This window comes from Caloenas nicobarica, chromosome 3 (genome assembly GCF_036013445.1).
Source record: "Caloenas nicobarica isolate bCalNic1 chromosome 3, bCalNic1.hap1, whole genome shotgun sequence".
Classification (NCBI taxonomy): Eukaryota; Metazoa; Chordata; class Aves; order Columbiformes; family Columbidae; genus Caloenas; species Caloenas nicobarica.
The window spans coordinates 106,995,493-107,022,320 of record NC_088247.1 but is presented as its reverse complement, the minus strand read 5'-3'; the positions used below and the strand labels follow the sequence as shown (position 1 = coordinate 107,022,320).

The 26,828-nt window shown below is 36.7% G+C and overlaps 1 protein-coding gene across 21 annotated transcripts in view; it reads left to right on the top strand.

Moving 5' to 3' along the window:
• NRXN1 (neurexin 1) overlaps positions 1 to 26,828 on the top strand; it is a 739,204-nt gene that overhangs the window by 286,117 nt on the left and 426,259 nt on the right. For all 21 annotated transcript variants that reach the window (XM_065632973.1, XM_065632971.1, XM_065632964.1 and 18 more), the window contains 2 exons: positions 15,277 to 15,715; positions 25,325 to 25,708. In XM_065632973.1, the coding sequence (XP_065489045.1) occupies positions 15,277 to 15,715; positions 25,325 to 25,708 (823 nt within the window). The remainder of the gene's footprint in view (positions 1 to 15,276; positions 15,716 to 25,324; positions 25,709 to 26,828) is intronic.

Genomic DNA, 26,828 nt, shown 5'->3' with positions numbered 1-26,828 from the left:
TCCCTGAAGAATTAAGGAATGTTTTTAAGTGAATCCTTTATTCTGAATATATCGATTACTATTATAATAGTAACAAATAAAAACCTTCCAAGATGGGAAACAGCTCACAGAAGTAAAATTACTTGTGTGTTTTTGTGCACGTGTCAATTAACAATTAAGAGTTGTGCTATCCTACCTTTTTCTGAATCTAATCTAATCCAGAGCAGCCGAATCTGTTAAAAGCAGCTGAAATCTGCTATTGTCGTTTGTTCAGTAGAAAACGAAGTATTATTGTGATTATTGCTACAGATGATATGTTCTAGCAGCTGTTAATGTTTTTATTTTCTCAGGATTCTAATAGTGAAAGTAAATGGACTTTTTTTTCTGTTTAATGTTTTGGGAGGAAGGTAGTATTGATGGTTGCTTGCAGGATTGTATTTCAAAGCTGAATGTTCAACACACTGCTGCATGTAATTGTTAGATTAAAAACAAATAGAAAGAGAGAGAAGTGAAAATGAAGACTTTGAGCACAGTATTTGTCACCCCTCCTCCCTGCCCCCAAAAGAACATTAAACAGTACTTACTATATTTCTTTCAGAAAGTAGTATGTTCTAATATTAGACTTTAAGGACATAACGTTGAAACAGAATATTTATTTAGGAAATGGCATTCTACAATTCTCTTTTAATTTTAATACAAGAATTTTAACACCCAGTTACTTAAAATACGGTGTTTGTGCTATAAAATTAATACAGTTGTATAAGAAAAAACCCCAGACCAACAACGGTTCTCTTTCCAAGACTTACTTCAGGCAATTTCTTGTGCTTAACAGCTACTGAAGACTGATATGCTTTTTTGGTCACCTAGATGGTGCATGTTTTCTAAGTTTTGTCTGGACTAACTTGAAAGTAATATTGAGACAAGAATTACTTTTTTAATTTTCAGGTGGTAGTAATTAAATAAATGTTTTAAAACATTTACCAAAGAAGATTTGTCGAAGTTAAAAATCTCTATGTTGTTATCGAGTCAGTCCTGCTATCATCTAATTGTCAATCAAAAATACAGCTATTGTTTGACTTTTTCACAATTGTTTCAATATGTTTAGGTGAAGGCTAGATTGCTCTTTTCCCCAGTTTTTCATCAAAAAGATTTAGTGTACATTTACCAATTACTAAGTCAGTTATATGAATATTTTAGTGTTCTTGTATGCTCAAATGGGCGTATTCTTTCATTCAAAAGTTCTTAGTCAGTTTTTCAGATATTTGCAGCTCCACACGTGTATCTACTCTAAAAAAAATGCTTATGTTGATATCTACTGAAACCTCTCTTTATTGATTGTAAGAATTGTAGCCTGTACCAATTTGTTGATTTTTTTACTTAAATGTACAGTTCAGAGATCTTAAAAGATGCAAAGAATAAGGTTATGCCTATGAAAAGTGCAAATAGCTATAAAGGAAATTGAAAATTCAGTGAGGTAACTTATGTGGGTCAAAGCCTAAGTATTTTGGCTCACCTGTGACCATGCAAACAAAATGATTAGCATATCTGACACTTTAAAGGTTTGTAGAAATACTTCTGTTGTATCTGTGTTTGGGGATTCTATTCTTATAAATTTCAAGGATTTAAATGCTGATATACTGAAACCAGCAAGAAAATTTCTGCTCAGCGTTATTCCAGCTAAAAAACTATAGCAGAGATGAGCAGGAGCAAAGTTTTGGTCTCTTTCCCTGACCAAAAAACAAACCGAACAAAAACCTAAACAAACAACAAACAGACAACCCCCCACAAGCTTGTTAAATTAAGGTGTTCTGTAAATTGGTCCCTATTTAGTGGTAATAACCTGTGATGTAATTTGTTATGCCAATTACGCAGTTGAAAAAGATCGTGGTTTGCAATCTCTTATTCAGGTGTGAAGTAAATTGCAAACTTTAGTGAAGTAATGGTTAAGAACAGATACTGCCAGTTTAAATAAATCACATTAATCAGTATGCCATCCTCTTTTTTCTTATAAGGTTAGAGGAAGTTGTTAAAAGCATAAAAGCATAAAAGTTGTCAAGTTCATCATTTCTGTGAGACAGACTTAGAAACAGCTTGACTTACAGTGGTCTCATGATATGATTTTTGCTGTATCAGTTGAGTCAGTGATTATTAATATCAAGGGTGGCTAAGAATTTTAGTTTCCAAGCTTGTCTTTTGAAAGCATATTCCCATACTTGGCTGGGGAGCTGTGCTGAGAGGTAAATGATGGAGGAAAGTGAAAAATATTCTTCAGTGGGTAACTGGCTATAGCTTCTGCTTTTTCTAAGGTCAGCTAGATTGTTTGTGTCAAAATGAACTTCAGGAGGAAAATAAGATGTTTTAAAACTTTCAATTTAGAACCCTCATCATCTTGATTTGTACTGACTTGTTTTGAAATATTCTTATGCTGTTTGAAAGAAAACTTAAAAGTTTGAATCAGAAAAGAAGTGATTCACTGGAAAGAAAGGGAACAGCTTTGGAAACAGTTTTCTTATAGTTCAATTTGGAAACAATTTTAACCTGATTAACCAGAGCTTTTTTTTTTTTTCCCCCTGAAAATTATAAAAAGTACGTAGTATTGTTGCATGCATCATTTCAGTCATTAGCTTTTCTTATTTAAATCTGACTGGATTCTAGTCAGAGGGCCGTGTTTTCAAAAGAATACTTGAGCGTTGGGTCAAGATTGTGTATGGATGTTTGTGCATACTGAACATCCACAAGTACTCTTCGAACACTATCCACATATTTTTGCTTGAGAACTAAACCTGTCACATGTACATACAGGTAACGGTTCTGAAAGGTTCTAAAAACAAAGTGGCACAAAAAACCCCAGAACTCTTGCTTTGAAAATTCTCCTTTCTAAGCTGAAGCTTCCAGGAGATGCTGGAGGGTATGTGTTCATATTTTGTAAAGCAGCCATTTTCCTTGTTTGTCAGTGATAGATGTCCACCTGGTCACACAAAAAGAACGCTTTACAGGAAGGAAGTAAATATGAACAGAAATCAGATGAGCAGGCCAGGTTTTAGAAGAGCAAATTATTGATGTTACAGTTTCTGACCTCTTACTGTCTTAGTATCTTTCATCGTCGTGAACCACCTGTTTGAAAGCCAAACAGTTCCACGGACAGTATTTTGCCTTGGGTCTGATGCTGCTCTAAGCAAGCTGGGTCAGCCCTGTTTTTTTCTGGTGACAGCACATGGATACACACAGTAGGATTTAGTCTCACGCCCTGGTATTATTTATTGGTATGTATTAAAACTAATATAGATTTTTTTTTTCACAGTATTTTTTTCTGCTTTCTAAATACTGTCTTCAAATATGCTTCTTAGTCAGAATGAGACTATTCTGAATTCATTTTCTGCAGAAAGGCAAATGCTTTTCTTCTCTGTGGGCTACAGTGATCTTGAGGCCTGCACCACACTGAGTTTTACTTTCTTATCTGTTGTCTCCTAATGAATTAAAGTTTTTATTAGGTGTCAGCAGCAGCTTGATACTCCTGAATCAGTCTTTATATAGCAGGCTTTCTCACAGTCTTTAACGAGAAAATAACGGCTTCAGTGAGACTAAGGCCCCACTACAGGGAGCAGAATCTTGAAAATAATTTTGGCAAACTTTTCCAAAGAAAATGCATGCTACAACTATTCGCATAATCCTGTATTATTTTTTAATGGCATACCAAGATGAATCCAAGCAATAGTTCGTAGTACAGATGTGGCTGCCTAAATTATTTATTTATTTAGGTTTTATGTATATCCTTTATGATTTTTTTGATGTGTAATTCAGCGCATGTCCTATATATAGAGCCAGTGAAGTATTTTAGTGAAAATAGTCAGAAAGCCATTTTTGCCTGACATTTTTGCCCCAGGAAAAGCCTATTTCACCCCCCACACACACTTTTCTGAAGTGATATTTCAAAACATTTCAAAATACGCTTGATAAAAAGGTTCCTCCAAGTTGAAGTGTTTATTTGAAATTAAAACCAAACAAACAATCACAGCAAACAAAACACTTAAAGGTGAAAACAAATGTCAAAACATTGCTGAGACATTGAATTGATGTATGCAATGGCATGGGGGGAAGTGAGAAATGCTTAATTGCCCTTTCTGTGCTTTACTAAGAATTAGTGCTCTTCATAACTGTTTTCCAAATAAACACTGTGAGATGTGTTTATTGCGACAACCACACTTATGTAAGCAAAAATATTTTAGGAAGCCTATAATATTTGCAGAACGGTATACTTTTATAAGTTTGTGTGTTAGACTACAAGAATGAGCAACTGCATGTGTAAAGGTACTTGTCGGTATTTCATTTTATACAGCAAGCTCCTCTTCTTGAACGTTATTAGACAAATTTTGTCGTAGTATTATGTGGTTTTACTGATTCTCTGTCAAAATAATTGATTTTGCTTGAGGCTGAGGACCTGTTACTCAGTACAGAACTAAAAGGAGATTTTCTTATCTGACATTTCTTTAGTACTAAGCTGACACCAGAATCTCAGGCTTGGAGTTCACCTGGCAGAATCAGACCCTTTAAACACCGTACTTAAGTGTGCGTGCGCTGCCTCCTTCTCACCCTACAATGAGATGCCATGTCTTGAAAACCAAATAATACATCTCTGTTCCCTGTCACTGTAATGATTATAATTAATTTGGATTAGTTCAGTAAGTGTATTATGGAGGACAGCTTTAACCTCGGTAAAATTTATTAACATAAAGGTGGCCCATAGGTAGCCTGTGGCTAAAGATGCCTTAAATATAAAAGAGATGCCTTAGAAATATCCTGTGAATTAAATTAATCATTTCATTGAAAATTTATAAATTTCTTTTAGTCATATGCATGCACTAAATTCATCATTGTTTTAGCTGGAAGAGCCTTGCTTTTGTTCTTCTCTGCTCAAGTACTGTTTTTGTCTGTCATTTCAGGAAAGATGGGTTGGTTAGAAAAGGAATGTGAGCATAGAATGGAGTGCAAAGGAATGCACTGCCCAGCATCCTCAGGGCGCACCTCTCCATATCACTGGAAAATGATGAAAGAAAAGCTGCCTCTGAAAAACATGTGGTAGCTTGATACCATTTTCCTTGTCTTGGAATTACAGTAATAACTTTGCATGCAAGAGTAGTACAGAAAACTTAGTCTTCTGTTGTCACAGGTATCTGAGAAGGCGAAGATTGTTTCAAAACACTGATGTGAAGAGTTACTGGAGTTGCAGTATTGGAAAGCAAAAAGGTTACGTTCAAAGGATTGAAAGGATTCATAAGAAATGGCAGGTGAAGAAAGGGAGAATTTTCCTGCATGTCTTCCAGGAATGTGTCGGTCACTCCAGAAGTGAAAGGAAAGTTAGCAGTGTAGTTTACCTATTTACCTATCATGGCAAGGCAGAATTTAGCCAACAACTGCAAAAACTGTCACTGTATTAATATCGCAAACCAAAATCAGAGAGTCACTGTGCCAGCTCCCAGGATGGGAGAAGGAAAGTTTCTGTAGCTGGTCAACAAGTAACCACCTTCACCGAACAGATAGCCAGGTAACAGCTGCAAGGGAAGGATGCTGTCCACGTGGAGTCTGGCCGTAAGTTCATACAACAGCCAAAGCATTTCAGCCTGGGATTAGAGGACTCTCTTTCTCTCAGTGGAACAGAAGGTTCTTTCAAACCAGGAATCAGGAAACAGAGCAGATGAGTCTGAAACAGAGAGCAGCCAGAATTACCCGCAGCCAAGATCTGGCTATTCAGCTAGATGCAAGAGTAAACTGCAGAAGTGAGAGAGAAAGGGAACAAAAAGCCAGTCGCGTATTTATTATGCTGAAAAAGTAATAAGGTTAAGAGCTGTAAGTTGGCAGCTGATAACGTACTGATGGGAGAGGCTGAAGGAAGAAAAGCTAGTGAGGGGTGGAATAAACCCCCCTCGTTTCACCAAAGGATATGCAGAATTTATGTTTTGCATTTGACAGGAGTCTACAGTTGTTTTTAGATATGTTTTCAAACATGCTTAATATGGGAAAAAGTATTTGTTCAAATACTTGAAGATTTTCAGGATTATGTATATTGGTAATTGATTTATTTAGCAAATTTTTGTTAATTTGTCTTCAGAACCTCCCAAACTTGTATTCTCTGTTGGGTCCGTTTTAGCTTTTCTCCTTAATTTGAGGTTCATTCTTTTGCTCTTTTTATGACCACTTCCCATTTTTTTCCAATACAACTCCTACCCCAGGTAGCTCAGTTTTCAATTACATGTGCCACATTGCTTTCAGAAGCACTTGAGCTGAGATGTTCCACAGAACATTCATTTTTACATTTACTTTATCTTTGCCTTTTCCCATAATTTGTTTCTGTATTTTTTGACCTTGACTTTAAAGCTTTATGTGTTAAAGACTGGAAAAATCTAGCATATAATGAATGTTATGCTAAAGAAATAAGGCTTGAATCCTACGACGGTAATTACTGTGTTCTGCTTTACAGTGCCTGTTTCTTGCAGTCCCTAGAGAGTTGTCGTGCTTGATCTTGGGCAGGAATGGTTAATGAGGGAAGAGGAAAAATAGCATGTTTCCGACTTCTCTGCAGAGTTAATAGTTGGTAACTCTTGCTGCTCTGTGAAAGAAAGGGGAAGAAAAAGCTGAAATCCAGTGCAACAATTGAGTCTCCTGTAGCCCTTTATTTTGCCAAACAGTCATTGGAGGTAGCATACCATTTGTTTTCTTCCTTAGACATTATAGAATGTATTAATGCAAAGCTGCTTTTGCCTCAAATAATACATTTTGTTTTCCTTTTGGTGATTCTTGTTTCTCTTGGTTTTGTTTCATCACTTATTCATGGCTTTATTCTGACTTGGGAGCCAATTGAGCTTCTGTGGAACCAACTTGTTCCTGAATTCTGCAATTAAGATGTTGCCAAGAAATTTCTATGAGTCTTTGCCATGGGAAGTTGAAAAAAAAAAAAAAACAACCAACCAACAAACAAAAAAACCAACACATAAACAAACAAAAAACCCACCAAACCAAAACAAAAAAACCCACACAAAAAACCCCTCACAAACTTGAACGCATTTCTTAAAACCAGAAAACATAGCAACCACAGTCAGTAACATTTAGCAGTCTGGCAGCTGACAGCAGGACATACAAAGAATAGCAAAATAGTCTATTGAAGAGGGGAAAAAAGATCTTCAAAAGACTTGTGTCCACGGCAGAGTGAAAAACATAACAATCCCAATATCAAGCTTGTTAGAAAAAAATGTTGTTTTGTTTTGTTTTTTTCTAACTTCTGCTAATATAACATGTTAAATGATATGCCAGTAACCTATTATAGAATATAAAAAGGCATTCTTTGGCATCCTTCTTAGATGTCTCTATTCAGGCAGTTGAAGTGGGAGAGAAAAGAAACAAGCAGTTCTGAGATGAGCATTTGAAACTCCAGCAGAAGAGACCAGTTTGCCTGCAAGGTCAGCTATCACAAGTGTATTAATTCTGCAAATAGGTGACATGCATGAAACCGAGGCGACTTTCCCAGCACTGCACAGTACATCTGTAACATTCACAATACATCTCTTTCACTCTGATTCTGTTAGTACTGGATTAGTTTCTACAACTGCGTGTAACCATTAACAACTTTTTGATTGCCTTAGAGTAACTGAGGTATCTGCCATGTACCAAGTTGTGAGCTATTTGTTATTCTAGGTTTTTGTATTCTTTTAACATTATTGAGGGTAGGATGGGGATGGTTTTCGGATAGTCTGTAGTGGACCTTCGGATGCGCTATTGAGTTCATAGCAGAATTCCATATAATTATGCTAATTTTTTACCTTTTTTCTTTCTCGTACCCACTCGCTTTCCTAGAATATGCAGGGATATGATAATAATCAATTTAAATAGAACATATATTTGTGAACATTAAATATGTGTGTTTTCTCTGAAAGGAAGTGTTAAAAATATCTGATGTGCAGAAAATGTTCTTGTTGCCTAGTTACAGAAACAATAAACATCACAAATTTATTGTCTCTAGTTAGCCACTCAGTGTGGCATTAAAGCACGAGCCGAGTGTATTATCGTGGCATAGTAAGATATTACACTTTTATGTTTACCTTGAGACATATATTGTTCAAGCCCAGCTTTTATTGAGTGTAGCTTTTGGCGAGATTGGGTATATTTTGTTTTTCTATTTGAGTGGCCAATCTGCTCTGTACTCTGTAGTTGCATACTAGAAAGTTGGAATATCATACTCTTTTTGTCATAGTGGCTGCCATCTTCCTTAACAAGAAAATGGGAAGGGGATGACACCTGATAGGAAATGTATATGTAAATATGACTCACTTTGGATGAAGCTCCACTAGACCCGATACTGGTAATTCAAACTTTAGTCTTCATGCACGTTTCTACCCTGTGAAAAAATGGTGCATCCATTTTACAAAGAAGTAAGGAGAAGTTCTCTGTGAGGCATTCAGAGGCAGGTTAAACCCAAGTTCCTGGATTACTGGTCCTGGCTTCTAATAGCAAGAATTGTTCTAATGATACTTTTCTTTCTACCTGGTATGACAAAGTAGTGTGTGGAGAGTATGTCCGATTATTTTAAAATATACTTGTTATGTCTTAAGCTATAAACTCTGTTTCCACCCCAGACTTTTGGATGCTCAGAGTGGACAGGAGAAGAAGCAGGAGAATGTGAAACCTTCGGATAGTCCATTGAATTTGTGGGTCTGTAGTTGAATTAGTTGATTACACATGTTTTTTTTTTCCTACCTCTATTAAGTAGAGCTTTTTTTTGAGCTGAAACTTGCTAACCTGCTAATCTCTTCTCTGTGTTCAGAAAACAAAGCTGGTTTATAAAGTTGAGTAATCCTAGATGCTTAAAGAACAGTTCAAGTCTCCTGTGAGAAGCTGACATTCATGGATTAGTTCAAAACCATTCAGCAAATACATAAAAGAAAGAAATACATGATAACCCTTAATGGTCACTTTTGCATTTGGATTTCTGGGGAATGTGATGCTGTATTCACCGGGTAGTTCTCAATGAGCATGGAAATTCTAGTGGCTGTTAAAGTAGTCTGATAAAATTGCCTCAGGCTTCACTTGCTGTAAGTCCCATTGTTACAGTTTCTGACATCAGTAAGTTATCTCCTGCTGACTTCACCGTGCAGCAGAAAATTGTAGGTTAGCAGCACCTACCTGAGACATTTTGGATAATACTAGTCTCCATTTTAGAGAATTAACTGCCATTGTTTGCACTAGGTGATCCAGGTTTCATAAAAATGGGAAAACACTGCTTTATGGTAACGTAAGGATTTATGTGATTCATTTTTTTTAAAACAGATTTAGAGGCTGGATTCATCTATTGATTCAAATTGCATTTGGAAAAGTGTTTTTTCCTCACCTGCCTGTTAAATAAATAGACAAGTTCTTCAGAGCAAAATCATAATGTAGGTGCTCAGAGCTCCTGGTTTCTCTTTGATTCTCAAGGAAACCTAGATACTGCAAATTAGTCAATGTGATTAGCTCCTTAAGGATCACATTTGGTTTTAATAATACGAAGTAATTTGAAATAAATGCTTCATAGCAATTTAAAGGCTTTTAATCACAGTGATTGAAAAGCTATTGCTAGCAGAGTTGGTCAGTATTCTGAAATATTTGAGTAATGCCATGTCTTCACACACAGTATTTGATGTACAAAATACAAAAAGAAATCTTTCATGTGGAAAGGGCTGCACTTTAAATTGAAAATGATGTTAAAATCTGGATTCCTTCACACCCTTCATGGGATAGGGTCAGTAGAAAGAACTTGTAAGGTTTTGTTGATATTAATGTTTTTATTATATCAGCTTTTTAATTTAATATTTGAACTGTTGTATCTTTAGGATACATCTCTAATATCAACAGTAAATTCCTTGTTTTCTCCTTCACCTTTTCTCAAAGTCATTCATATGTTTATGCATTGCCAATGTCTTAATATATTTTCATTATCTGCTCTACTGCTTTTTTTTTTTTTTTTCTGAAGGTACCTGCCATGATGACTGGCAAGATCTGTAGTGAGTTCTTAATGCATTTCTAGAGTTCATTGCATACTAGGGCCCTGGTTTACAATAAATTATATACATGATATATCTTTGGGAAGCACGAATTAATTTTGCTTGTGCTCCAAGATGACCTCAAACCATGTTAAAGAGAATGCTGGGCTTAAGTCAATATTTGCTGGCTCTTAGCTGGACTTATTCATTAAGACTCAGAACTGTGATATTATAAGTTACCCAGCATGTGGTTGGCCTAGATAGTAGCAAAGGGAGCTTGTGTCTTGATTGTAAAATGATATGTAGGTCTGCACTTTCTGTCCCGGAAAAAAAAAAAAAATCCCTTGCATTGGATAGCTCTGTTGCAAGTTACGTGTGGAATTGCTAACTGCTGCTTTTTTCTTGGGAGTTTCGATGACTTTTTGCAGTTTTCAAGAATGACGTAATTAGATATTTTAAAGACTGAGGTCTTGAACCTTATTTAATATTGAGGAAAGAATACAATGAATGGAAGACAAATTCAAGACGCTTTTAATAGCAGGGTATAATTCCCTGAGGGTGAGCAGTTTCATCCACAGGAATATTATATTGTGGTCGCTCAGGTATGAGAGTGAGAGAGCAAGAAACCTCTTGCCAGGGCCCACCCAATAGATGTGCTAAGGAAGCGCACAGCAGTGCAAGGATACTGACTGGTAGGTTGTGTAGGAGTAAAGGTGAATGTGACTCAAATATTTCTTCATTGCAAATTACCTTCACTTGACTAATTGTGGACCCATGTCTCTATTTGAGGCAGAATGCATTGTGTTAACATTAAGAAACAATATGTAGGGTACTTTAGATGGAAATAGCAGTGGACAATATAAGCCCTTTTAAAAGCATGTTTGTACTTCTGTACCCAGAAAGGAAAAAAAAAATAAAAAGCAGAATCTCTGGAAAATAATGAATTAGTAAATTTACAAATTGAATGTATTTGTACCCTAGAGGCTTCTAGATTCTGAAGCATATACTTCCATGAGTTACAAAGCAGATATTAGTCTCAGAATTATTCCTAACTGTTCAGTTCTTATCCTGAAGTTTAATGACTACTTTTTTTTGTGAGCATACTGCTTTTCTCCTTTTTTTTGCTGTGCTTCACTGATGTCTGAATACATCTTTCATGGACAGGGAGATGGGGAGAGGGCTAAGAATCTCAGCATAACACCAGGAAATGAGCTTCCAAATGCCAATTGCGTTCCATTAATAGTTTACAGTTCTTTTCAATTATGGTTTTCAGTTATGGTTCATATATTCCTGTTTTAATACTCATTATCCATGATAATTCAGCTCCAAATTTTCAGTTTTGTAAGAGTAAAAGAATATAAACGTCCTAAAATTTAGAACACAAACATTCTAAAAAACAGATGTAGACTTTATTCTGTTTCTACAAATGAATGTGATAAGATGCAGTCATTCACATCTCAGTAACTACGAAGTTTTAGTTGTGTGATATGGAAATGAGAATTTGTCATATGCAATATTTAGTGATTCTGTGAATGGTTTAATATTGGTGGCATAAATTCCCAATATTTGCCACTCTTACTAAGTGCTTTAGCAATGTTTCCCTTTTATGTTATATATTAAGCTACGTAAAGAGCTGGTGACAAGTTATTGAGAAAACTCTTGCCAGTATTCCTGTTTGCACTTTTTCTGTCAGGTCCTTGAACCATATTTATTAAAAATTGTTGTATCTGAGTTGGCAAATGACTTTAGTAGAGCTGTTGCAGACATCAAGGAAAGCTTAGCTCTCCCTTTGTCTACTCAGTTTTTCTAACATAGGTATTAGCTACTAATTTTATTATTCAATCAACCAGGTTTCATTAATATCAGGTAATTTGAATTTGTCCATAAACAAGAAATTATCTTTGTACATTGATTTGTATTGTCCTAGTATCTACCTTTGTTCAGCAGGCAATTAAAGAATATTTTCTCCTTATGTTCTTTGTTGCCTTAATTACTTTCATTGTCAACAGCATGATTTAATTCTGATGAGAGCCCATTTGTTCCTTTATTTGCCATATCCTTTAGTCCCTGTTTAATGCTTTTCAATCTATTCCAGAAAGGTTGCCCCCTGTAACTCCTTCAAATGAAATGGAAGCTATCCAAAACCCCTCTTGCCAGAGAAAGTTCCCGATGTCTCATGAGACCGGATATCTCCAAGTAATATTGCCTGCTAGGCTACTGGCTTCACAGAATCACAGAATGTTAGGGATTGGAAGGGACCTCGAAAGATCATCTAGTCCAATCCCGTCACCGGAGCAGGAACACCCAGATGAGGTTACACAGGAAGGCGTCCAGGCGGGTTTTGAATGTCTCCAGAGAAGGAGACTCCACAACCCCCCTGGGCAGCCTGTTCCAGTGCTCTGGCACCCTCACTGAGAAGAAGTTTCTTCTCATATTCAAGTGGAACCTCCTGTGTTCCAGTTTGTACCCATTGCCCCTTGTCTTATCATTGGTTGTCACCGAGAAGAGCCTGGCTCCATCCTCGTGAAACTCACCCTTTACATATTTATAAACATTAACGAGGTCACCCTTCGGTCTCCTCCAAGCTAAAGAGACCCAGCTCCCTCAGCCTTTCCTCACACAGGAGATGCTCCACTCCCTTCATCATCTTTGTTGCCCTGCGCTGGACTCTCTCCAGCAGTTCCCTGTCCTTCCTGAACTGAGGGGCCCAGAACTGGACACAATATTCCAGATGAGGTCTCACCAGGGCAGAGTAGAGGGGAAGGAGAACCTCTCTCGACCTACTAACCACCCCCCTTCTAATACACCCCAGGATGCCATTGGCCTTCTTGGCCACAAGGGCACAGTGCTGGCTCATGGTCATCCTGCTGTCCACCAGGACCCCCAGGTCCCTTTCCCCTACACTGCTCTCCAACAGGTCATTCCTCAACTTACACTGGAACCTGGTGTTGTTCTTGCCCAGATGCAAGACTCTACATTTTCCTTTGTTTTATATTTCATTAAATTTTTCCCTGTCCAACTCTTCAATTTGTCTAGGTCTCGCTGGATGGCAGCACAGCCTTCTGGCGTGTCAGCCACTCCTCCCAGCTTGGTGTCATCAGCAAACTTGCTGACAATGCATTCTGGTCCCTCATCCAAGTCATTGATGAATATATTGAATAATACTGGTCCCAGTACCGACCCTAGAGGGACTCCACTAGATACAGGCCTCCAACTGGACTCTGCCCCACTGACCACAACTCTCTGTCTTCTTCACCCAGTTCACAGTCCACCTCACTACCTGGTCGTCCAGTCCACACTTCCTCAGTTTAGCAGCATGGATGCTGTGGGAGACTGTGTCAAACGCTTTACTGAAATCAAGATAGACCACATCCACTGCTTTACCATCATCTTCTTGCCGCATTCTTCTCCTTCTTGATTTCTTTACTCTAAAGACAGAAAGTCTCCCCAATGGGAGATCACTTGCATGTGCCGATTCTCCAGTGTTCTTCTAAATTCCCTTCTGTAATCTGCGAATTCTGAGGTGTTACAGAAGTATTTGATAAATGCAAATACGGATCCTAAGATCTAAGATTACAAGTTAGTCCAATTCTAGTCACTTCCAATGTCTTCACTTAAAGAAGGCAACACATGTTATCTGCCTCTCTGTGGCCTTTTTGCTGCTGGAAATCCACAGTGGGGTTTATTTGTTGTCATTAGAGACACAGATCCAGTGAGAACAGCAGCATTTGTACCGAATTCTGATGTAAAATGAAGAAATAGGTCTTTCGTTGGCTTTATAATACATTTTTAATGTAGCAGAATAATTCTGCCGTGTCTCATGATGAAATTAGCTGCATGGATAATGATATGACTTGAAAGAACACAATTCTTGCAGTAAAATTTGTTGATCCATCATCTCTTTAGTATTCTGTGATCTTTAAGCACCATTTTTCAATAGCAACTCTCACTTGTGGGGTATGCCATCTTAGATTGTGTACGCTAGTATTTTGATTTCTCACAGTAGCACAATTCTGCAGTACATCTCCTGTCTCTTCCACTTACTGTATGTCAGTTCAGTTTGCAGAGTGGGGCTCACCTGTGTTCAAACGAGGCTTCAGAAGCTCTACCCTAAGTATTCCTTAAGGACTTTCCAACCTCTATTAAGGATCTAAGATCTAAACCAGTGACTGGTCCCCTGAATAGATGCAGACTACAATTTATAGTAGTAACAATGGATCAGGGGGCAGGCGTGATCTAGTCCTGAATGGTATGGAATCTGTAGATGAAGAAGCCTTATCACCAAGTGTTTTGATCTGCTGAGCTGTTGCTTTTGTTCCAAATTGCTTTCTAATGTAGGCTTAACCTTAGAGAAGATTTTAGCTTCTGTCACCGTGCCTTCATATTGAGCCCTGCAGTGGTATTTTAGCTTGAGTATATTATTTATTGAATAAGTAAAAATATTGACAAAATACTCGTGCACACCTTTGCTATTGGAGAGCTTCATTTAAGTGGTCTATGTATCCGGGACAACACAGAAATAACATCAATTTCAGAATATACCAATAAAGACTAGAACCCTGGCAAATGGTTTTATCATGACAGATTTCTCTGAGCAGAGTAAATATGTGAATTGAAGCAAGAATATTTGCTGTGGAGGTCAATTTGATTTAAAACTAATATTGCCTTTCATTTTTATCAGAAGAGTCTTCAGTCAGGGAAAATATGTATGTGGTTTTATTTTTTTGTTCAGCTGTACTGGCTCAAAGATTCTCTTCTTTTCATCTGTTTTGATCTGTATGATACTAGTTTCCCTATCTTGTAGCTTCGTGAATACCATGGATGCTATTATTCGTCAGCCCCAAGGACAAACTGAAAAGATGTTGAATTATAAAGTATCTGACCTTGGTAAATTTTCTGTACAGGAATGGAAGAGTTAAGACAGTGACAAAGGGTTTAGAGGAAGAAGGACTCTAATACTTCTCTAACATAGCAGAATAGCTGTAGAAAGAGGGCTTTTAAGCAATCAAGGCCACACAAACTAATTTGCAACTGATAGTATAAAGTATGTGCATACTCTTTCAGATTGTTTGAATTAACTTGAGGGATATTTTTGGACCAACTTTGGTTTAATGAAAACTATTATTAAATCATTAGTCAATGACAATAGTTACTTAATTTTTTATGTATGTAAATTGTCATATCTATATACCATAATTATTATCCTTTAAATAACATTACTATTCAGGGGTATATTTGTTTGGTTAAAATGGTTAAGTTCCTTTTAGTAACTTCTCTGCTTTGCTTGCAGGTTGTATATAAAAACAACGATGTCAGATTGGAGCTATCTCGACTTGCCAAGCAAGGAGATCCTAAAATGAAGATTCATGGGGTTGTAGCATTTAAATGTGAGAATGTCGCAACCTTAGATCCAATCACATTTGAAACACCAGAGTCTTTCATCTCTTTGCCAAAGTGGAATGCCAAGAAAACAGGCTCAATATCGTTTGACTTTCGTACCACTGAGCCAAATGGCCTGATTCTTTTCAGTCATGGAAAACCAAGGCACCAAAAGGATGCCAAACACCCACAGATGGTGAAGGTTGACTTTTTTGCAATTGAGATGCTTGATGGCCACCTCTACCTGCTGTTAGACATGGGATCAGGTACTATAAAAATAAAAGCCTTGCAAAAGAAGGTGAATGATGGCGAATGGTACCATGTGGATTTTCAACGGGATGGACGGTCAGGTAAGCTTCTTTTCTTAATATTCATTATGTTTTTTCACGTTGTATCTGAGAGAATACTGGATATATATTATGCTGCCACCATTAGGGTTGTGTATCATCTCAAAAATAAAGGAAATAGAAGAAGTCATTACTGTCAGGTACCAGAATACAGTGATTTGCAGAGTAAAGTAACTTATGTTAAAATTTATTGGGTAATCAGGTACTTAATCTTGCAAGTAAGTGTGCTGTGTACTTCAAAAACAAACAGTAATCTCCCTCTGTGCTTGCTTACACTAAGTAGCTGAAGTAGCAAGTTTCAAGAGTGAAAATAAAGCAAAAAAGAGTTACTGAAAGTAATCTCCAACATAGGGAATAGTTGGCCCAGAGAAACTGCACAAACCTTCCAATCATGTCAGTACGTCTTGGCATAATTAAATACATGCTAATGAATGGCTAACAACACATATCAGCAGAAATGAAAATAAGTGACTCGTCACATTCTGTCAGTATGATTCATATTCTCTAGTAGTTTACGTGACAAATGATCTCCCTGAAAAGGGTAAAAATGAAGAATTCATAAACTCTTCCTAATACTACTGAAATCCATCACAACATACAATGCATGTGAGTAGTGAAGCTGTCCTTGTGTTTCAGCTGCATCTGATCTTGAGTATATATCCTCACTACATCAAATAATCAATATCCATTAATTGAAGGACAAATCTATTCTATAATATCTTTCCTGTAGTTCATGCCAGGATTTGGGGATGAGAGTGGGGGAATTGTAATGAGTCTGTCATTCAGTCCATCGAATAATTTTCTGATTAATATCAATATTCAGTCTGAAGTTTATGTACACTATGAAACTGAGTGTTGAAAAATGTAATCTTCTCTCTTTCTGGATTTTGTGGGCTTTTCCCCAATTTCTTCCTTCTGGTGACTCCTTCTCCATGACTTTTATTTATAACTTCTTTCTGAAACTTCATCCCCAAAAAGTTATTGTTTTATGATTTACTTTCTTACTACTCACAAATCAGATTTATGTTTACATTGAAGATTTCCGTCAAATCCATGCTGAAAATCAGACCAAATTCAATTGATCAGTCCACACTAGGATTATGTAAAATAATGATTTGATTCCTGGGCTGTATGGCTTCACATTCTAATTGTAGAGAGTTTGATTTTTTAGGAAGCAATACATACTTTGTGGTCAGGACTACATATTATTTCTAAGTAGAATTCTAAATAGTCAAATATATATATGTAAAAGAAAAATTAGTCCAGCTGATGAATCGCCTGTGATCAAGGTACGTGAACTTTATTTACTCTGTCACTCTTGAAAACTGACCATAGTAGCTATTCTCCCTAAAACACTGAACTCTTACCAGGAATAGTTAATAAATACATAGGCATATGAATTTACAAACTGAATTTTTAGCGGAAATCTGAACCAGACATCAAAGATTTTCTGTGATTTTAATAGATACTATAATACTTTACAGTAGAAGTATGAATAACAGTGGTAATGCTGTTATTTTTCTTAATGAGAGTATTGGCCGAGTAGTATCTTAGACTGTCAGATCTAACCAAGTAAAATGACTGCCTAACAATTAACAATGAACTGTATGTTCCCATTTTCTTTGGTACTTCCTCTTCCAATCAGATGTATTATGTTTAGATTATTTCCTCATAATTAATGCATGTTGGTCTATTACGCTTTTTTCCATGAATAATAAAACCCACTTTACTATTCCAAGGAGCTTTTTCATTTATTTTCTCTACCCAAAACCAAACATACTGGAAATCATATTAATACGATCATTTTTTACTTGCTTACCTTCAGAATTTTTGTATAAGAGAATGAATATACCTTGTATTAAAAAAAAGTTTTTTCTGAGATTTTCTTGTTGATGCTGACAAAATACTTCCCAACCTATCAAGTATAAAGGAAGAGATTCTACTGTTAATGAATAAATAGCTCAAATAACCTTTTTTTTTTTAAGTGAAGTTTGATGTCTTGCAACCTTTTACTCTTAGCCTTCAAATCCAATGCATAGTGGTTCCCTGAGATAATAGAAAGCTGTGACATTTCTCAAGGAGCTTTGCTAATTTCCTTGGCTGTCATGTTAGCTGGATCAGCAAGTACTCGATTTATTTTTCATCCTTTAGTCTCTTCCAGACTCTCAGTCACAGGGAGCAGCCACTCTAAACTACTGACGGTGCCATTGCCCATCTGAGACTGCAGTGGAGGAGATGTAAGGAATGAGAACACATTTTAAAATTGTGCTTATCCAGGCCCTATTCACTAGTATTTCTGCTGATCCCCTCGGATTTTGGGAGATACAAGAAAGAGGGAAGAGAGGGTGCCCTTTAATTCCTTTTGCTGAAGGAACTTTCTTACAGAAGTTTTTCACCCTAGAACCCCATCCTGCTGCCTGTAAGACCTACTCTGAGTGCTTCCTTCCCTAAAAAGCAGATCTCATACATTCTCCATTGGTCCATCTTTCTTGCTAGGTATGCAGCAGAGGGAAGGGAACACGCACTTTGAGCTATTTCTTTTGCTAGGTATACAGCAGAAGACATCAACCTGGTAGCAACTGCTGTGTCCTCCATGTGAGCCGAGTTCCCTTCCAGTATTCATGGTTATTATGAATTCTTGCAAAGGACAGTAGCTTCATAGCTGCTTCACATGTGTCCTGTCGTGGGCTGTATGCTCGGGTCACAGTCCTCACCACAGCTATAATACTATGCTTTAGCACACAAGATGTAAAGTGTATTTAGAATACCTTACTCTGATTTTTCACTATTTCTAAATAAGCAAATGTGTTTCACATGCACAAAAAGCAACTAAATACGCCAGATAAGGTAAGAAAAAGATCAGAATAGCTGTAGTAACTGTAGTTACAATCTTCAAATTTTACTGATGATCAGAAATGAGACAAGATTTAGAAATTTGTCTTTGTTTCTTATACACAGAATTATGAAAAAGTAAATTGCTGAGATAATGAATATGATTGGAGAGGCTCATTAACTCATACCTAAGGGAAATGTTTGTCTGTTCTGCTCTTAGCAGTACTGCCAACTCTGCAGTAAAGGAATTGGGAGGAGGGAAAATAAAACCCAAATGCAAACTAAAAAAAACCAAAACCAAACCAAAAAATCAACCAACCAAACAAAAAAACCCCCCACACAATCATGAAACAACTGTAAAGGTCTTTGCTCACAGTGTTTCTTGTAACATGGTGCAGTTAGGTTTAATAACTGTTTTCTGAGACTTGAGTATTGTTTAAAATTTTGTTAAACTGTTTACCATACTAAAGAAAAACCTTACAAGTGTTTTTTGACTGAACTGCTATTCATCCTTTGGAAATCATTGTTAGATAGTGAAATCAGAGATTAAACTTACTCTTCTTGTCAACCTCCATTTGTTTATGGCAGTGTAAAACAGAATGTATCAGAATGTATTTATAGGTAGGTAGCATTTAAGAGCTAAGAAGTCACTGAAATTTTGAACTAAAGTTAGAGTTTCAGCTTAAATACCAGAAATTTTCTCTAGAGTATGTAATTAGATCTTATCTATAATCAGTATCTCACTGTAAGTAGTACTTTGCTGATATCCATTACACACATTGTTGTGATGGTTTGAGTAAAATGAGTTAATTTTCTTCGTGCAGTTAGAAACCTTTCTTTTTCATAGCTAGCATGCTCATTATTTGGACTTAGTTTGAGCACAAGAGGTAACACCCCAGCACAGAGTTAATGTTTTTAATTGCTCTGGTCTGAGAGCCAAGGACACTCTGAGCTCTGCCCACAGGTATGAGGCAGAGAGGAAGGGGGGCAGAAATGGGGCAGAGCTTGACTGACATCCAGACTGATCAATAAGAGTATTCCATCCCATTAGCGTCATGCTTCAGATTTAAGGAGAGTGGGGAGCTTTTGATCTTTCTTGGGCATCCCCGCTCTTGCTTGCTGTTGGGCATTTTTTCTCTCGTGTGTTCTTTCTTGGCTCTTTTTTTGCCAGAGCTGGGAGAGGTTTGGTGTGGGACGTTTAGTTCGGCTTTCTGCCATTTTGCAGAGGCCTCTGAGCCTTTCTGCCTTTTTCCTTTTTTCCTCCTTTTGGGACGAGGGTGCTGCTTCCTGGAACTGGCTGCTCAGTTGTGGACAGAGCTCGTGAGGAATTGCCTTGAGTATCATTTATTTCTATTTTATATATACATTACCAGTAGCGCATTAGTATTTTGTTATTTTATTAAACTGTGTTTATCTCAATCGAAGTTTCTCCCTTCTCTTTCGATTCTTTCCCCTATTGTATTGCTAGTTTGGGTTAAACCACGACAATTGTTGTTTCAGGTTCTTTTTTTTTACATGTACACTTCTATATACTCCTTCCCCCATCTTTCCAGCCTTTTAAGAACTGCTAGATTTACATGTTCCGATGTCAACAAATGTTAATAGTTTATATATTTCAGATCATGGGGTTTTCTTGCATTTTAAGGAAAATTCTTCCAGTAACCCCAGCAGTGTTTTTCATTTATTCATGAGCTCATAAGAAAATTGAGATGGGGTAAACTTGAGAGCTCCTCTACTATAGCTCTCCAATGAAAGTAATGATAGAGCACTTGAATCAGTCTTGACAGATGTTTGTTGAGTTACCTCCAACAGTGGACACTGTACAACCTCCCTATGTAATAATTCATAAACTGCATATTTCTGTATGCAAAACAAGCCATTTTGTCTATGATTTCATTGTTCACAGCAGGCACAAAACACACCACACTTTTTCCTGGTGTCGTAGCTCTATATTTTTATGATCTGAATGCTGTTATGTCAGTCTCCAGTTTGCTTCACAGACCCTAGCTGCTTCCTATCCTTATATGTCATGTTCTGTAGCTATTGACCATTTTTATTGCCATCTTCTGCAGACTTCTCAGCTGATCTGCATCTTTCTCAGAGTTCAAGGTAAACCTTACAAATGTTCAGTAGAGTGGTACAATAAGCTTCTCCATCCATCCCTGTATATTTCCCATTTTGCTCGTATGTATCTTATTGTTGACTTTTTCTTTTGAAGAACTTCCCACTAATCAGTTATCATTTCAGCCAATAATATTTGCCAAAAATAATAATTTCATTAGTTTTTCTCAGACTTTTTCTCCAATATATAAAGATATTTCTGAATGTTTAAATTACATTTTGTTCTCAGGTGAAATGCTCTAGAATCAGAGCACCCGTAGGTCATTATAGGACCCTTAAATTTATGTCTGGTTTCTGGAGATAAGAAATGCTACCTGTTTTTAGAGTCTGAAGGTAGATCATGAATTCCCAGATTAAATCAATCATCCCACACATTCTTGTCTTTCAGTCTTCCCCTTTTTCTTCTTTCAGGCTGGACAAACCAAGTGCTGTCAGCGTTTTCTCATTTCATTCTCTGGTAGAAATACAGACACTATTTCCTACTTTGAATATTAAAAAACTTTACAAGGAAGCTGTTTGATTCTTGGCAGACATTATTGCCCCAGTGTTGTTCTTTTCAAAGAAATAGTGTAACTACTGGTCTGGTTACAGGCGCTGTTATGCTAGGTGTACTATGCAAAGATATAATTGACAGGATGGTTCTTACTACAGAGATGTTACAATCTAAAGTTATAATCTTCTTTTTCTCTTGAGAGGCCAATACTCTCCTGAACGTGCTGCTTCCTCATTATATTCTGTTGTTGTTAGGTTATTTTGTAAAACAAGATATGTCCCATTCTTTTTCCTCTTATCCAACGGCAATTCCGATTTGAGAAAGGTTGATGTTACATTATCTTTACGGGACACATTATAAACCTTTTCTTGTGCTGGCCACATAAGACATTGCTTTGCTCCATTAGCTTCCTTTCTTCCTGCATCTCTGGAAACTGGTGTCTCTTCACATTCGTAAGAAGCAGTATTCAAATGGATTGGAGCACTTGGTGATTTGACGGAACAATTCCTTTTAATCTGCCTATAAATCCCAGAGAAACTAGGGTTGAAACCCAGCAAAGGGTGTGCATTACTATCGCTGGATTCTGTGGTAACATCTGCCGTTGTCATGAGGTCCAACCTGAGATGGTTTCAGTAGAACTTGAAAACTTTCAAGAAAGATGGTGGGCTTAAAAACAAACAAAAAACCACAGCTAGGTGAAACAGCACACTCTACCTCTGTGTCAGCTCTGGATGCACTGTGAACACAAAGGTGTTTATAGACCCATTATTCTATAGGCCCCTGTTGTGTGGACTTGAGTTTTGCATTTTATTTTAGGATATTTTTAAAAACTCCATATTTTTTATGTGTTTTGGAAGTCTTCTTTTATTCCCCCTTATTTTTCTTTGCTTTTTTTCACGTACATTTACAAAGCAATTAGTGAGTAAGGTTTGCATTACCTGTCAGAGATAATAAAAGGTAATTTGGAGACCAGCAGCAGTACTGGTTGTATGGCTGCCTGGACATGCTGTTAGAAGTTCAGCTGGAAAACAGGATAACTTGGTAACTGATAGCTTGAAAATCTTGGTGCCCAGGCATGGGTTTTCTCCTATTAGCTAGGTTAATGCCTGTTTGTATTCTAGCCATAGTTCTTGTTCTTGGCAGTGTGCTACATATTTTGGTCAAGCTCTTACATAATAGCTGAGCTAGAGTGGGTTATTAAAGCTTTGAATCTTCTGCAGGTGCTATTTGACTTAGTGTAGCTCTCAATAAAAAGGATTAAATAAAGCTAACTACCATTTTTTTTATCAAGGGTAATACACACAGTATGTAGGTCAATTGAAGTGTCATGGATATGTCCAGCAGTTAATTGGAGAAAGTCCAGCTGGATAACAGGGGTTCCATGGGCTTCCAAAACATGAAAAAGATGCACAGAAGAGTTGCTGCCTGTTACGTTTTTCTACCTAAAGTTATTAGATGTTATGGTCACGCTAAGATTTCAGAGGGCTTCTTCCAAGGAGTGTTTTATGCGGTGATCTACTGTTTCCTTTATCGTTCACCTTTCTCAGCCTTCTGTGCTAGTAAAACTTAAGTTTTAAACCACCATGTTAATGTCACAACTATACTGGCTGGGATTTACCTGTCTCTTCCCGTGCACTGAAAGTCATCGAGACTTAGTTGATGTATTTTTCAGTAGAAATGGAGCCCTAGATGTCTTATAGCATCATGGATAGCTTGTCCAGCAGAAAACAGCACTGTGCAAATGCATGAGCTTGAGGTTGGAGGCTGAAGCTGAGTTAATGTGTGTTGGTACAAGTGCTGCCTGAACACAGGTTTAAAGCATTTGGTCCTAAAACAGCCTGTAGAGCAACAGGTGGGAGCGAGCAACAGGTGGGAGCAAGCAACAATAGCAGTAAGAAATACTGTGAGCACAAGTGTGATTTATATTTACAGAATTTTTCTCTCTCTCTTTTTTTTAAATGAGAAATTATCTATTGCCTGTCAGCAGTCCTTCTTGATACCTAGGATGCTCTCACAAAAGTTAGCTGTCTTGGTTTAAGAGGTCATTCAGAGGTGTCCTTGTTTGAGACAGCTGATTAATGAAATCAAACCTCAAAACGTTTATGCTTGCATGCCTAAGGTCAGATCTACAGCAAGTGTTCCATACGAGGACTGTTTTGCTTCAAGAATCTCAGCGGCAATACAAATATTTAGAGTTAGCAAAATATAATAGTCTTATCAGTTTTAAACAGGTGGAGGTTAGGAAGGAAAAGGATGTTGGTTCCACATGCCCATTTTTTACAGCTAAGACTGGAAGTTCGCTTTACATCTATGTGATTATTCAACTGACACAGAAAACATTTCTGATAATATACGCAAGAGAAAACTGACCACATTCTCAAACATTCTTCAAACACAAAGGCGGCTATGCAAACCTCTGTTTTATCCTTTTAGATCTTTTCTGATAGTACGGAGACTGTAGTTTTAGTAGTATCCAGCCCTTCTAAAATCCATGCGCCTCAAGTGTCACATGGGAGTTGGATCTCCTGAGATGTCTATCCCGAAGAGCTTTTACTAGTTGAAGTTAACCTATTGAACCAACAAAAGAACAAACAAAATATGTAGCTCCCACAGGACTCCTCTTCATTGCTAAAAGAGAAGCCTAAATTTTAGGATATATCCGAGTAAAAGAATGATCTTTTTCGGACCTGCCTTTCTTTGCTTAAAACTCACATTTCAGTATTTATGGTCTAAAAGTTCTGAATTTATTATTCTCGTGCACCACGCCAAACACAGTGAAAGTTCTTTTGGTAATCACTGTTATCTTCTGAGATCTGTGTCATGCTGACAGTGGAAATAGTGAATCATGTTAGGTTTATGTATATATATATGATAAATACATTCTGGTAAATGTGTTTCTTCAGTGTCATAATACACTTTAATAGTGAGTCCAGTGGATAAGTGTTACATAATGTGGCTGGTACATTATAATAATCTGGTGACCTGTATAATGTTTTGATTTATATTTTGCTTGCTTTTGCACCCATAGAGAATGGTAAGGAGTCACTTCTGTGAAGATCTACAGGAAGATTCTTTTTAAAGTGATTTTAATTGTTTTACTTTTTTGTTAACTTTTTTAAACTTTTTTTTTACTTTGTTTAATGGTTGGAATCAATGATCTTGAGGGTCTCTTCCAACCTAAATGATTCTATTATTCTACTTAGTAAATAAAATTAAATTTGGTTAACATAAGTATATTCTGTGACTCCATGTACTAAATTTGGCTTTCTGCCTGTTTAAATTGTAAAAAACTTGATACCTCATTACTTCTAAACAGTACAACAAAGAGGATGTTTACAGTTGATTACAATTTCTTTGTTTAGACACTTTGTAGAAGCAGAACTTTATTTTAGGCTTAATTTTGTTTGTTTACTTTTTAAACTTAAATAGAAAAGATACTTCTGATTTTCTGTGGTTCTCTATATGTCCTCTCCATCTCTTTGTAACATGCACACATTTTGAGGTAAGTGTCAGAGGCATTGATTTTTCCCTCTAGGAGCACATCACTCTCTTCTCAATAATTGTCTGCCTGGCAGCTCATGAGAGTATTTTCCTTCTGCACTTAAAGAAAAAGTCTTATCCAAGCCCACTAAAAGTGGGTGAGTCTCTTAAAATACTGTGTCTTTGGATCCAAACCAAAGAAGCAGATTTGCCCCCCAGGTTGCAACCTATCAATGCAAGCTCAGCCTTAATGCTTTGAAGTACATATGAGGTAGTGAAGAGATTTGTTGTTGTTGTTGCACAAGCAGGATATTTCTGAAAATAACTCTGAAATGCATCACCCCTAACCCTACAAGATTGGTAAGGTGATTTTGACCCTTTTATATATATATATATATATATATATATATATATATATATATATATATATATATATATATAGTGGCAATGCAGTATTGTGTATAAATGTTTTTACATTGTTTGCTTCCTGACAGCATTTGTACTACATCATAATTAAAATAATGAAGTATATCTATTATTGTATAACTGTAAAAATAGAATACCTATTTTTCATTTATAGATATTTGTAGGAGCTAATGTGACATGTAGATTAATGAGTAAAATGACAGTACCAAAATCTTATAAATATCTTGGAAATCATGTATTTTGTTGTCTCTTCTTCTCAGGGACCATATCTGTGAACACATTACGTACACCATATACTGCACCAGGGGAAAGTGAAATCCTTGACTTGGATGATGACTTGTATCTTGGAGGCTTACCAGAAAATAAAGCAGGCCTCGTCTTCCCAACAGAGGTGTGGACAGCACTTCTCAATTACGGATACGTCGGCTGCATTAGAGATTTATTTATTGATGGTCAAAGCAAAGATATTCGACAGATGGCTGAAATTCAAAGTACAGCTGGAGTAAAACCCTCATGCTCAAGAGAAACTGCAAAACCTTGCCTTAGCAACCCCTGTAAAAACAATGGTGTATGCAGGGATGGGTGGAACAGATATGTTTGTGATTGCTCTGGCACAGGGTACCTTGGCAAATCATGCGAAAGAGGTAGGTTCCATGAGATGCCTGCATTTCTACTTTATAGAATCCTGCACAATGATTTAGAAGGTGATTTAGAAATTTTTTATGAGGCAGAAAAAGCATCTTTGATTTCACTTGATGTGAGATGAACCCCTGCTCTAGATGGAAAGCAGTAACTCCAGAGGAAAGATCTTAGGGGAGTTTCTAAGACGCATGAGGAAGTTGACTATGACAGAGTCACTGCTGCTAAATGTCTCTTAGAAAATGTCCCCATTTGTTTCTCATCATGCGTTGCTGAGTTCTGAAATGCTTTGTGAAAGTAATTTCAATTATTATTGCATTACTAAATGGTCACAATTCCAATTCCAAACTGAGGTCTTGTTCTTTGCCTATTTATGTCAATACCACTGTGTAATCAAATTTACTTTTGAATTCCACAGTATCATGTAAATCCATGGCCAGAACTTCTGACATAAGTCAAAGCAAAATAATCAGTGTAGAAATCAATATTTACTTAACTTGTTTTTAAAACATTGCAGTACCCAAGGAAAAAGTTTCTGCTTATCTTAAATCACTGAGTATGCCTCTAGCCTAGGAAAGGTAAGTGTAAAGTTGACAAACCCCATTTAATTGAAAAGGTGGTTAGTGGCAAGGAAGACAGTTCTTGAATTTATAGGAAGAAAACTCTGTAATTTATTTAAAATTACAGAGTATGCTAATAAAAGATTTTAATATAAGTAGGAAAACAATTTTTTTTAAAGTTAATATTTTAGGTGTTTCTTTTTTATTCTCATTCGAATAGAAGTGTTTCAATTACAGTAGTTGTATTTTTTATCTCAAAATTGACACAGCACAGTTTCTCTTCAAACAGAAATCTGTTGACTATGAGTGTAAGTTCTTTCCATCTAGTTTGTTTCATTTTTCTAGTTAGTAAGATGAAACAAAAATGTATTCTTTCAAAATAAAAACTGAATGACTGTTTAAGTTATATGTAAATAGACACATGCATTTATGTAGAATTAATACCATCATATTATTAGCACTTGCAAGCAGGTTCTCAATTTCTTCTGTCTTTTTGAATATATATGCCTTTGGCTCATGGCCAGTTATTATGAGATCTCCAGATTGTTCTGTTACTGCTGGAGCG